The 14344-nt window shown below is 39.8% G+C and overlaps 1 protein-coding gene and 1 pseudogene across 1 annotated transcript; one reads left to right on the top strand and one right to left on the bottom strand.

Moving 5' to 3' along the window:
• Positions 1-608: 608 nt before the first annotated feature.
• Positions 609-7185, top strand: LOC135536250 (N-acylethanolamine-hydrolyzing acid amidase-like). Its single transcript, XM_064962642.1, has 11 exons — positions 609-894; positions 1305-1469; positions 1649-1772; positions 1958-2048; positions 2127-2212; positions 2328-2500; positions 3792-3854; positions 3941-4007; positions 5193-5221; positions 5593-5662; positions 6821-7185. The coding sequence occupies exons 1-11, from the start codon at positions 728-730 to the stop codon at positions 6839-6841; spliced, it is 1056 nt and encodes a 351-aa protein (XP_064818714.1). The 5' UTR covers positions 609-727; the 3' UTR covers positions 6842-7185.
• A 3057-nt stretch (positions 7186-10242) lies between these two features.
• On the bottom strand, positions 10243-13416 carry LOC135545633 (bone morphogenetic protein 6-like; annotated as a pseudogene).
• Positions 13417-14344: the final 928 nt, after the last annotated feature.

The raw sequence follows: 14344 nt of genomic DNA, 5'->3' as shown, positions 1-14344 counted from the left end.
TGAACAACACGTTACCCGCAAACGTTATTGTATGTTTTTGAACAGACTTCGTACTACGGTTTCTCCGGTTTGGTGGGTGTGGCTTTAAGCAATGAGTGACGTATTTAAAGGGGAGTGGCTATTCTAACAGCGTTCCCCAACTGGTTGTGCAGTATAGCACCGTTTCCGTTGAATTTAACGTAAAAACGTACTATACGCAGACCAGGCTTGGGATCCGCATATCTGATGCAGTTGTCAGATGATATGCTCTCACCTTGAAGCGGCAATCTGCAGTTTAAACAACAACAAAGGTTAACCCGCCACAGATTTGGCAAACGGCTGAGGCTGGAGAATTGTAACCACGGAATTCAAAGACAGAGCTATTGATTAAAGAACTGACCATCCATGAGATCATTAAAAGTTTTAACCATGTTTTGAAGCTATACAGAGTTTGTTTACAAAGGAGTAAAACAAGTGTATATTTTGGATTCTGATGGGGTTACACAGTTTAACTAAGTCCATGAACAATGTGTAAGATATACTCTACAATAATCAATTGCTATATATCATAAATGTCCGAAAATGTTACAATCGCAGATTGGCCCTTTAACCATGCGCACAGGCGCTACCCCAAAAGAGAAACAGGAAGTTATGGAGAACTTGCAACGATGTTGCCTGTAAAGTTGCGCCCATTTGAATTGGAACGCACAAGTTCCTAGGCTACTGCCATATCCGCGAAAAGGGCACGATGTTGTCAACATTGCTCCTGCTTGGTCTGGTCGTTTCATGTGAGTCAGACTTCGCTCCAGCTGTGGTCAACGTCAGCTTGGATGATCCCCCAGAAGTGCGATGGGCGCCTCTATTTAAAGTTTTTGATGTCGACTACCTGGTGAAAGCAGGTGCTGAAGTGATTGAGTAAGTGCTTAATAAGGCGGAATGCCTATTTACAGAAGTTCTAGTTGTCTCCAAAAGTTGGTTTAATAATGTTTGTCTCAAACTGTAAAATATAGATTTTTGCTTTTATGTCACATGATGGACAGGACTTTTGATTATGTAGCCTAAACCTGAATTGCAGAAGTTTTAAGTCAACTTCAGTATATGGACATTGATCAGACTTAACCATTTATTTTCACTTCCCATTCAATATGTCAAATATGACAAAATGTGCCATGATATGTTGTTTGCATAATATCTGTGTTTGCAGTTTAAATATGTATGAATATCTGCAGGCATACAGTATGTTGACCTGACACAATGTGAGTAGCCTAAGCTTGCCCATGGTGTTGATTAATATTAACACCTAAAATGTTATTTTTTTGTTGCAGTGCCACTGTTCCAAAATGGGTGCATCATGCGGTAACTCCGATTGTGGAGGCCTTGGAGAAGTATGTACCTCCTCCATACGCAGGGGAGATCAGAGGAATGGCCTCATATTTTCGAGGGAGCCTTTCCGATGTCATCCTTCTCAACTTTGCCTATGAAATATCAGCGTATGTATGAACTGATCTGCTTTACATGTAGGCCTACTGATACAAATGCCATTCAACCAGTTGAAACATGAATGTAGTCACAGCTTCTTGTTGTCAGAAGCACAAAGAAGAAGAATGATAGTATGTGTTGTAAGAACCCCCCCCCCCCATGACTTAACACGCTCCTATTGCATCTGTAGGTTTTGCACAAGTATTGTAGCTCAGGACACAAGTGGACGTTTGTATCATGGCAGGAACCTTGACTACCCACATGATATACTCCGGAATCTCACCATCAATGTTCTCTTTCTCAAAAATGGAACGGTATGTTACACATGGTTACACAGCTCAACCTTTACATCTGCAGTTTCACTTCTGCAAGGCCAAGGTGTCAATCAGCCGATAATGCCAGAGAACTTAGTTTGGGCACTGTGAAGTAAATCTGGAGTGTGATGTTAGGCTGAAAAAGGGTCAATTAAAATCCCCTCCTAATTACTCAACTTTTCCAGGTGGCTTATCGTGGTACGTCTTTTGCTGGCTATGTCGGTCTGTGGACCGGACAGAGTCCAAATAAATTCACAGTCTCTGGTGACCAGCGTGGTAAGGATTCACTTTATCTAATTGTCCAGGACACATCCATAAAGATGTCAGTCATTTAAGGCAGTGTGTTATCATCAGGTGAAGACCACTGGTGGAATTGGTGGAAGAACTGGGTCTCTGCTTTCCTGCTGAAAAGATCTCCAGTCAGCTGGCTGGTGAGAGAGGTAAGTCAGGAAGTTTAACCATCCACAAAAATCAACACTTTGCTAACCACAAATTACTATTATGGCTTGTCTATTAGCCTACTATTGTGGCTTGTCCTTTCTTGTTTTTCTTCAGACGTTGGAGGAAGCAGCAGACTTTCAGGATGCTGTGATGCGGCTGTCCAAAATCCCAATCATCACAAGTGTGTACTACATCGTTGCCGGAGTAAAGCCTGGGGAAGGTGTGGTGGTTACCAGGGACAGGAAGGGCCCAGCTGATATCTGGCCTCTGGAACCCTTAAATGGAGGGTAGGAAATGAGGGGTCTCTTCCATAACACAAATTGTATTAGTTTGTTATAAGAGCTGCTGAGATTTATAAAGCTGAGTTATGCTAACTGTTATCATTGAGTCTGATCCATATTTCCAACCTCCCATTTTTATCTTAAGTCAATCAATCAAATGTATTTATAAAGCCCTTTTTACATCAGCCGATGTCACAAAGTGCTATACAGAAATCCAGCATAAAACCCCAAACAGCAAGCAATGCACGATGTTGTTAACATTGCTCCTGCTTGGTTTGCACGGTAGCTAGGAAAAACTACCTAGAAAGGCAGGAACCGATTATAACAGTACATGGCCAAGATGTTGAAACGTTCATAGATGACCAGCAGGGTATAATAATAATAATCACAGTGGTTGTAGAGGGTGCAACAGGTCAACACCTCAGGAGTAAATGTCAGTTGGCTTTTCATACCCGATCATTCAGAGTTAGAGACAGCAGGTCCAGGACAAGGTAGCACGTCCGGTGAACAGGTCTGGGTTCCATAGCCGCAGGCAGAAGAGTTGAAACTGGAGCAGCAACACGACCGGGTGGACTGGGGACAGCAAGGAGTCATCAGGCCAGGTAGTCCTGAGGCATGGTCCTTGGGCTCAGGTCCTCCGAGAGCAAGATAATTAGACTGAGCATACTTAAATTCACACAGGACACCAGATAAGATAGGAGAAATACTCCAGATATACAGACTGACCCTAGCCTCCTGACACAAACTATTGCAGCATAAATACTGGAGACTGAGACAGGAGGGGTCAGGAGACACTGTGGCCCCACCCGACAATACCCCCGGACAGGGCCAACCAGGCAGGATATAACCCCACCCACTTTGCCAAAGCACAGCCCCCACACCACTCGAGGGATATCTTCAACCACCATAATTTGCAAATAAATTCATTAAAAATCCTACAATGTGATTTTCTGGATTTTTTTATTCTTCTCATTTTGTCTGTCATAGTTGAAGTGTACCTATGATGAAAATTACAGGCCTCATCTTTTTAAGTGGGAGAACTTGCACAATTGGTGGCTGACTAAATATTTTTTTGACCCACTGTGTGTGTGTGTGTGTATATGTGTATATATATATACCTTTTTTTTCTATTAACTTTTATGCACTTTTAGATAATTTGCTTTTCATTATACAAGAATAAACAAATGTATTATAATACTATCAGCAGATATTGGGCTTTTAAAATAAGATGCCAAAACTTATCGGGGTGTTTACTCTTGAATGTGTAAATTAAATGTAGTGTCCTTTCCTACTCTAGGTGGTTCAGAGTAGAGACCAACTTCGATCACTGGCTGCCGCCTCCTGCAAAGGATCATCGCAGGTAAGCATACTGCTCACTTTACATGACTCATGATTATATGTTCATTGATTTCATGTGAATGGATGGCTTATGTATCTGTCTTCCAGAGATGCAGCCAACAAAGCATTAAATGCAACTGGTCAAGATAATATCAATATGGATACAATGTATAAGGCAAGTAGATGGCTGTATATTAGTGCTGAATATTTGTTTAGATAGTATTACATTTGACAATGTTATACTGTATCATTGACTATTTTTTGACTACAAGTTATCCTAATACCAAATTCAGAAATACAGTGCATTCGGAAAGTATTCAGACCCCTTGATATAATAATGACAATGGCAAAACTTTTTTTTTTAATGTTTGCAAATGTATTATATATATATAAAAAATGAAATCACGTTTACATAAGTATTCAGACCCTTTACTTAGTACTTTGTTGAAGCACCTTTGGCAGCGATTACAGCCTCGAGTCTTCTTGGGTTTGACACTACAAGCTTGGCACACCTGTATTTGGGGAGTTTCTCCCATTCTCTGCAGATCCTCTCAAGCCTTGTCACGTTGTATGGGGAGCGTCACTGCACAGCTATTTTCAGGTCTCTCCAGAGATGTTAGATCGGGTTCAAGTCCGGGCTCTGGCTGGGCCACTCACGATCATTCAGAGACTGGTTGGCTGTGTGCTTAGGGTCATTGTCCTGTTGGAAGGGGAACCTTGGCCCCAGTCAGGTCCTGAGCGCTCTGGAGCAGGTTTTCATCAAGAATCTCTGATTGGTGGAGTGCTGCAGAGATGGTTGTCCTTCTGGAAGGTTCTCCCATCTCCGCAGAGGAACTCTGGAGCTCTGTCAGAGTGACATTCAGGTTCTTGGTTACTTCCCTGACCAAGGACCTTCTCCCCTGATTGCTCAGTTTGGCTGGGCGGCCAGCTCTAGGAAGTCTTGGTGGTTCCAAACTTCTTCCATTTAAGAATGATGGAGGCCACTGTGTTCTTGGGGACCTTTAATGCTGCAGACATTTTTTGGTACCCTTCCCTAGATCTCTGCCTTGACACAATTCTGTCTCAGAGCTCTACTGACAATTCCTTCGACCACATAGCTTGTTCTTTTTCCTCTGACGTACTGTCAACTGTGGGACCTTTTTATATAGACAGGTGTGTGTGCCTTTCCAAATCATGTCCATTCAATTGAATTTACCACAGGTGGACTCTTTTGAGTCTCATAGCAAAGGGTCTGAATAATTATGTAAATAATGTATTTCTGTTTTGTTTTTTTAAGAGAAGGCGCCTGAATGCACTGTATAACTGTATTTATTTTTAAATAAATGGTTTAGCATCTTAAATCAGTAATTTTGTCTCCCAGGTCCTGTCAATGAACCCAGTATGTAACAGGTAAGGAAGAAGAAGTTTGTTTATTATGTCCTCATTTCTCTCTGTGGCATTCCCCAGTGTGAATCACTGTGTGAGCAGCAGGAGGGAAGGTTCTTGTGCAACGAACATTGCTTTCACTTCCCTTTGCCTTACCACAACAATAAAGTTAATAGGCCTCTGTTATGAAACTGTCTGAAAAAATGGCTGTAGTGTATTGTCACTGAAGATCTGAGTAGAATTGTCCCTGTTTTGAAGCTTTTCATGTCACACTGGTATTTAAGTAGGTTTCCATCTTACCCATACATGCACTAACTGTGATTTGTATGTTTCATATAACTTTCTGTGGGTAGATGGGTGTGTCATATATTAAAAACATGTTCCTTGTTTCTCAGGATTACTGTTTTCACAACGACAATGAGTGCAGCCAGCCCTGAGAAATACAACACAGAGGTCAGACCAGAGGTAATGAAACTACTGACATGTCTAATCATTGGCTCTCAGTTGTGTCTCAATTAGGGCTGTCATAGTTCATCAGTTAACTTTTTGTAATGTCAGTGTATCGTGATTAATGGCATTGTCGGAAAGCATTGAATATCCTCTGAAAACAACCAAAATACATAATCTATACAGCTAAAACAATGCGATGTTAAAACAAGTTGACGTTGAGTATGGTTACATGCACACAATAATGTGATTAACGTGGATAGTCAGATTAATATAATAATTCAATTAAAACGTTTACATGCTTTGCAAGAAGAAAGATTTCCCTAATTATCCTGTTTGCATGGACACATCTGAAATCAGGCTACCTGATGGCACACTCTTAAAAGCAGAAAATCGGCAATCAAAATAAACATTCTACCACAGCGACCATGTTATTTTTGAGAAGCATATTTGATTCTGAGTACGGACATATACAGTTTGTATGTGAAAACTACTTTTAAGACTCATACATTCAGTTGTTCCCAAATCACTTCACTGAGCTAAAGAGGGAGGCTCGCTTGGCTGGTGCTAGCACATGTGCAGATCAGATACACCGCTGGAATGCAGATTAAGGTGTTTTAGATGTCATAATAATTAGAAAGTAAAAAAAAATAATAATAATCAGCTTATGCCCACTTCGATTCTGACCTTACTCTGCTCATCTTAATCGGTGTAAGGTGTTTACATGACTATTGCATAATCAGTTGTATTAGTGTGCATGTAAACATATTCATCGAGGTTAAAGAAAGTGTGCTTTATAAATTAACCTGATTTTGCTAACCGTTACGCTGGACAAAATCAAGACAGCATTACAAGAATATTGACATCTGTATAAAAAACAAATCTTAATTTACAGCTCCCAATACAATACACAATGTTTACTTACAATATAGTTGGTTACTTAGTAATAGTTGATTACTTACAGTATGCTTTATATAATGCAATTATATTAACCCCATTGCCCTACCAACTAAGCATATGTCTGTTCTATACTATGGTGTAAAGTTCTGTAAATTAGACCTACTGCATTATGTATGGACATGCACACATCACTGATGTTGCAGATCAAAACATTTGTTTGACATGCAAAGCATCATTGTGGTTGTTGATTTAACCATCTGTTTCCTGTGTTTCCAGGGCTGCCATAGCAATGAATAAAGCTGAGTCGTGGACCAAAACCATGATTATGTTGTTGTCCAGAAAGGGCAGAGCAGAGATTTTCTGCATTAAAAGTGCCTTTTTTTTTAAATAATTTTTTAGTTATTTGTCATGCATTTTTTTTAGGTGATAAAATTAATATATTTTTTAGCCAAAATGTTATTTGGAGATATGAATTATGATTATGTCCACACACATTGAGTCTAGTATTTTAGAGTGGCGAACATGATTATATTTAAATAAAGCTCATTTAATTTTGATGAATTCATGCAACATAAAATGCCTTATGTGAATTTATACAGGTCATCCACTGTCAAAATGAATAATAAAACTAGTAATACAAATCCAATGTTTCTACATTGTTGACCTAGCAGAGAACTACTGTTACTGCCACAAAATTAATACATCGGTAATACAAACCTTTTGAGTTTTAGAAATAATACAGAAACAATGTCTCGGGTGCCTGCATGTGAAATATTCATTATTTAGAGAAGAATGTTAAAACAAGTGTTTACGTTCCCCAGTGTTTGTGTTGTGGGCTCGTGTATATGTATGTGTGTATTTCAGGAAAATTGCTTCCTGGATTCCCCCAAGCAGCTGATTGGTCGGCCCCATTGCGGATTGGAGCTCTGGTCCCGCCCTCTCGCCAGGAGACACAGCTGTCCGCAATTACCCACTCCTTCTGCAGCTGGATAAAAGCCAGTGTTCCTTTGTTAGCAGAGAGCTTCTTTGTATGTCCTGTTTCGTTATTGGGCTGTATACATTTTTGTGAAGGATTTTGTAACCGGTCTTGCTGAGGTATGTGTAGGCCAAAATGACTGTGTTTGTGATTATTGAAATTGTTCACTTTTAAAGTTAGTAGTTATTTCATTTGTTCCCAGGGGGGAAGGGGATGGCACATTGGGAGTGCTTAGGCAAGAGGCCAGCGGGCATACATATACCCGTAGTATGTACTCTGTTTATTCACACTAGGTAAGACCTGGGCAGACCACCCCCAGTACTTTGGTTAGCGCGCCAGGTGACTTCCTGACAGAGCAGGTTTAACAGTAGTCAGATTTGTAGCCTCCTTGCTCGCAACTTTCAGGTCTGCCCTCAAATTTTCTATGGGATTGAGGTCAGGGCTTTGTGATGGCTTTGGTTCCGTCCAGCCCCTTTCCTCCCACATTACCGTGTTCAGGAAATAAATTCCCAGTAAACTGTCATTTTTCTGCATTCCTTACCCGCACCTGCAATCCAATTGGCCTCTTTCACTTTCACGGGGAGTTGTCTTGACATGTTGCGTTCAATATGTTCATCATATTCCCAAGTCAAATGCCATCTATTTTGTGAAGGTACAAAGTCCCTAATATAGCATAGCACCCCCACACCATGATCTTTCAGAGCTGATAAGGTACATGAATGATATAACCTTACACAGGATGAAACAGTTTTTACCAAAGGTAATTAAGCTGTTTTGACAAAACCACAATGATTCGTTGCATGTCAGCCCTAACTATACAATACAGTAGGTCTATTCCATGAACAATAATGTGATTATAGTTTGAACGAAATCCCCAAAATAGATGAGCAACAAGAGACATTCTTAACCCCGAACAAAACCTCAATGATTATTGATTCTCCAGCAACATCCTTTGCTGTTGTTTCTGATGTGAGCATGACCATACACGATGTAAAACATTGATAATGGACATATGTTTAGTTAGTAGGGTGATGGGGTTCATGGGAACATTACCATGTACATAATATAAAATGTAGAATCTAAAGTATAAAACAGTTGGAGAATGGACAGGTCTAGTAAGACTGTGATGGGGGTTGATGGCTGGTGTGCAGCTGCAGTCCTGTGTCAGATACACAGAGGAGATGATCATGTGTTTATATTCATCCATGGATGAGCACTGGCACCAGGTGTTGGCAACAAAGCATTTGCACTCATGCTGCCAAACATACCAAAAACTGATTATCATACCAATCCTTGAGTTCAGCGATATGTTTTGGTATCACAATAGCCTCCAACATCTACTCAGAAATGGGATTCAGACTATCACATGCCATACGTTTTGTCACCAAAGCCCCAAATATACCCACCATAACCGGTATGCTCTTGTTAAAAGGCCCTTAAAATAGAAAACCCACTGGCTCCAGATTATCTATAAGTCTTTGCTAGGTAAAATCTCAGCTCACTGGTCACCATAGCAGCACCCACCCGTAGCATTTCACTGGTCATGTATTGGCCACCTTTTTGGCCACCTTCCAGTTTTCTAAAGCTGCCAATGACTGGAACAATTCAAAAAAACTGAAGCTGGAGACACATATCTCCCTCACTAACTTTAAGCATCAGCTGTCAGATGCAGCTGGCACAGATCATTGCACTGTACAATGCCCATCTGTAAATAGCCTATCCAACTATCTCATCCCCATATAGTTTTTTTTCTTCTCCTTTGCACCCCAGTATCTCTACTTGTAATTCTGGACATCTATCTGACCAGTGTTTATTACTATATTGTAATTACTTTGCCACTACGGCCTATTTATTGCCTTACCTCCCTAATCTTGACCTCATTTGCACACACTGTATATAGATTTCTCTTTTGGGTTATTGATTGTACGTTTGTTTATTCCATGGCAACTCTTTGTGTTGTTTGTGTACTGCTTTGCATTTATCTTGACCAGGTATGCAGTTGTAAATGAGAACTTGTTTATTATGTCTGGTTCCTGTTAAATAAAGGTTAATTACTGTGTGAGCAGTAGGAGGGAAGGTTAAATAAACATTGCTTTCACTTCCCTTTTTACCACAAATTTTAAATCAGGCTTTTCTGAAGCATCTTCAGGCATTTGGAAATTGTTCCCAAGGATGAACCAGACTTGTGGAAAAAATCGACAATAATTTCTCTGAGGTCTTGGCTGTTTCCTTTTTGAAGATTTTCCCATGATATAAAGCAAAGAGGCACTAAGTTTGAAGGGAGGCCTTGAAATACATCGACAGGTACACCTCCATTTGACTCAAATGATGAAAATCATGAAGCTTCTAAATCCATGACATCATTTTCTGGAATTTTCCAAGCTATTTAAAGACACAGTCAAGTTAGTGTATGTAAACTATAACAAACCCATTGGAATTGTGATACAGTGAATTATAAGTGAAATAATCTATCTGTAAACAATTGTTGGAAAAATTACTTGTGTCATGTACAACCGACTTGCCAAAACTATAGATTATTAACAAGAAATTTGTGGAGTGGTTGAAAATTTTGATTTAAACTTCAGACTTCAACTGTATGTTTAGATGGGGTTTATGTGAGTATGGGAACATGACCATGTACAGTATATAAAATGTAGTGTATGGATCTTATTTAGAGCGCTCTACACTATAATATAAAACAGTTGGAGAATGGACAGGTCTATTAAGTATGGCGATGGGGGTTGATGGCTGGTGTGCAGCTGCAGTCCCGGGTCAGATACACAGAGGAGATGATCAGTGTGTTGAATTCATCCAGGTAGAGCACTGGCACCAGGTGTTGGGATGCAGGTTTGCAGCAGGAAACCTAAAAAAGGAAAGGACACTGTACTGTAAGTAACCATCAGATAACAGTTTAAAAAGCTACAGTATTTTAATATAGTTATGTTTCTTAGCAAGGTTGCTTCCTAGAGAGATTGATCATCTGAACTGAAAGACTTCAGAAATACAATTAAGTAATCAGGTATGATCTGTCCAGTGGCAGATTTGTTCAGGGGTTAGAAAGCGGTAAGGGCACATAGTGTCTGAATTTTACCCTTAAATCATTTTTGGCTGTTAAGATATCGGCTGTCAGTTTGAGTCTACCATTTCCTGGTTGAACTAGTTTGAGAACCAACCAGGAACTAACCTTTAAACCTGTGACCTTGTACTGAGATCCACAAGACATTCTATTTGATCCCTTGTACAGACAAACCACCAATAGACGCTTCAATGAAAGTCAGATGGAATAACAACACATTGTGCATTGTGTTTGCAAAATGTGTGTTTGACTAAAAACTTAAAAATCACATGCCAATTTTTCACATTACTTCTTAGTGATGCATTTGCAGTGTGACACCTGTAATATCTTTGTGTAGTTTCAATGTTTTATAGTGTAGCTTTAATGTTGTTTTAAGTTGTGGTGCAAGATGCACATGCATTACCTCTGGAGGAGTGTCCTGTGAGGGAAGATGCGCTCCACACTGTTGGCCAACAGGGTTCAGCTGTGTGGTGCAGGCTGCACACTGGGTGAAGGTAAACCTCTCTGGGTAGATGATCCAGTTCTGCCAGCCCAGGTCTAGCAGAGACAGACAGACAACACACCACATGTCACTTCACATATTGGAAACCATACTGGCAAGGTTTTTCAGTGTTTGTCAAACCTTGTATGTAGATCTTAGAGACCAGTTGACAGCAGTGTGGCCCTGTTGTATTTCCAGAGAACTCTTGCTGGGAGTTTCCTGCTGAAATAGAGAATAACAATCAGTGTTGGGAAAGTTACACCGAAAATATAGTTTACCAAGCTACCAATTACTTCACACTGGAAGAAATTAAGCTAAACTAAAGCTACTGCTAAGAAACATATAGTTTACTTAACTAAAGTTACTTTGAAAAAGTAGTTCACTACATCCAAACTACTTTGTGAAAAATTAGTCTAAAATGTCATAGTCTACAAATTGCAAGAACAGTTTACTCAGGAGTCAGATGTTAACATAATGTGTAATTTAGCCTATTAAACACAAAAACAATGTTTCAAGTGAAAATTGGGAAGGTCTGATGCCGAAAAAGAAAGGAAATCTTGCCTACTTTACCCATATTTTTTGTTATTTTTGCAAAAAAAGTAGTGTGTAGTTCCAGTAGTCTATTTCTATTGGCACAAGCACTGTTCACACCCCTCTTGTTGGCTGAGAGAACAATTTGCAGGTTTAAAGCTTATTTCCTGCAATTCTTTACATTTTGCCATGGGTGGGGGAGGGGGGCAGAGAACATGTTGCAGTTTTAAAGCTAATTTTCTTGCAATTCTATATATTTTGCCATGTCTAATGTGTGTTCATGGAATATTTCAGTGACTCAACCATTACAACAAAATCAATGTTCAAAACAAAACCTAGCTAAGAAATGTTAGCTGAAATGGGCTAGTTGATCTGTTCATTTCTCACAAGTTATGAATAGCTCTCTAAGGTATATAATGACTGACTCTACTATTACAAAGTTCAAGAGTAAGTTGAAAGCCGGACTGAGTTCCTTAAAAAATAAACTGAGCTACACCACTACATGGCAAACAAGTAATGAACTAGTGAAAACACTACCAAGATTTGAATTTAGTTCAACTACCACCAAGCTACTGCAAAATGTAATTAAATTACTAATTGAACAAACAAGAATAATGTCAGACTTCAACAAATCTGTGTAATAAGTGACTCAAACAAATGGTGGGAATCTCAGACTATTATCTAATGTAATTCACTATTATCTAATGTGTTCACTATCAGTGATGCTCTTCTGAGTTACATTACACAGCTTTAGCGTTGCTGTCCAGTGCTGTCTGAGAGTCACTGCGTTGGGTTGTGAACGCAGCCATCCACTGCTCCCTGAGTGAGGCCAGTCCAGTCCCCTCCATCTGAGGCTCTCTGCAGGTTCAGACCCCTCAGAAGGAAATGTTTGTCTGACAGGGGTTCCCCTTGGCATCTGCAACAAGTCAATAAGGGGACCATTACTCCCCAGATGTCTTCATACAGTAGCCTACTTGACGATCAACATCTCAATAAAATGCATTTCCTTCAGCCAAGAAAAAAGGCAACAATCTTCCCTCATGCCTTCCACAATTTTGATGCAACATGCATATATTTATCTAAGACATAGTTTGACATTGAAACCATAATAAAGACATGATTATACACCAGGCTTTTTGACATCACAGTGTGTTCAGAGAACAGGATGACATTGATATGTATTTAGAATGGGTAAATGTATGGTGTCTAAAGTTGAAATAACACTTATTTTCTATGATCAAAGCACCCCCTTTTACTGATTACATTAGCATGTCAGTTTTAAAGTACTTTGCAATGGAAACACACATTTATTTAAATGAACTTATGTCTAACTATAACAGAATCGGAATAGGTTATGAAGTAGGTTATACTTTAACCTATTAACTCCCCAAACTGATTGATGTCATCAACGATGTAGATCATTTCATCAATGAAAAGCATAACATGCATTCACTGTGAATTTAAAGGTCACATTGACTGATATAACGCACAGTGATGTTCCATAATGTATTGCCTGCATAATTGTAATTATCATACTCTCAATAACAAATGTCCCTCCAAAAATGGAATGCAACATTTGCCCAACAGCCTGCTAAGAAAGAATGTCTATCCTAATTTTCTTCAATCATATCTTTGATTATGACTTCCTTGAGAGTATCTACTCCAGGTGTGTCTCACCTGTTCAGGGTGATGACTGGAGCAAAGTCTGTTGGAGTTGCTTTGGGTTTCTGCCCTGAGGATTTCAGAATAAAAGTTTCTCCCAGGGGCCAGCTAGAGAGCATAACCATCAGATATCGCAAGATAATCATCTTTCTCTGCAGACAGATTGACATCCAAGTCAGATTCCAATCAAATCATTGGTGTGGTTCTCGTAGTCCTATTCAGAGAGGAAAGGGGTCTGCTGACTGCTTTGAGATGTGTTTGAGTGAAGTGATGCTCGATGGTCTGATGATCATTAATTGTGTAGATGAGGAGTGACCTTTTGCTCGTCGTTAGAAACATGGGAACATGAGTATTATCTATTCACACACCAGATTGACCCTGGGAGATTTCACTGTCCTTCTAGTGTGAGATGCCATGAGGGGAGAAAGGGAGAGAGATGCACACACATACACACACACACACACACACATTCACAGACACACATACAGAGTGAGAGAAAGGACATTTTGTTTTTCTTTGACTTGTCTTTATTTGCCATGGGGTGTACTACCGAGTCTATGTAGCAGTTTCCTCCAAGATGATAAGCCAGCAGGTGTTTTTTGGGAGTAAACATTGAACTGTTCATAACACTCTTGATGTAGGAAATGAGGTGCATTCAAGATAGCAAAACCACAGGAAAAAAGTATGATATGGAATGGAATAAATTCTAACACAATACTGTACACTTGAGCCATGCTCATTGAAATCTGCCATGTCTCTCCACACAACTTCATTTCTACACCCTGGCTCAACCCTAACAATAACCATAACCCTAAACCTAGCTCCATGTCCAGATCCTGGATCAACCCTAACAATAACCATAACCCTAACACTAACCCTAGCTCCATGTCCAGATCCTGGATCAACCCTAACAATAACCCTAACACTAACCCAAGCTCCATGTCCACATCCTGGCTCAACCCTAACAATAACCATAACCCTAGCTCCATGTCCACACCCTGGCTCAACCCTAACAATAACCATAACACTAACCCAAGCTCCATGTCCACATCCTGGCTCAACCCAAACAATAAC

Source organism: Oncorhynchus masou, chromosome 1 (genome assembly GCF_036934945.1).
Source record: "Oncorhynchus masou masou isolate Uvic2021 chromosome 1, UVic_Omas_1.1, whole genome shotgun sequence".
Classification (NCBI taxonomy): Eukaryota; Metazoa; Chordata; class Actinopteri; order Salmoniformes; family Salmonidae; genus Oncorhynchus; species Oncorhynchus masou.
Note: the sequence above shows the minus strand (reverse complement) of the source record. Positions and strands in the feature narration are given on the sequence as shown.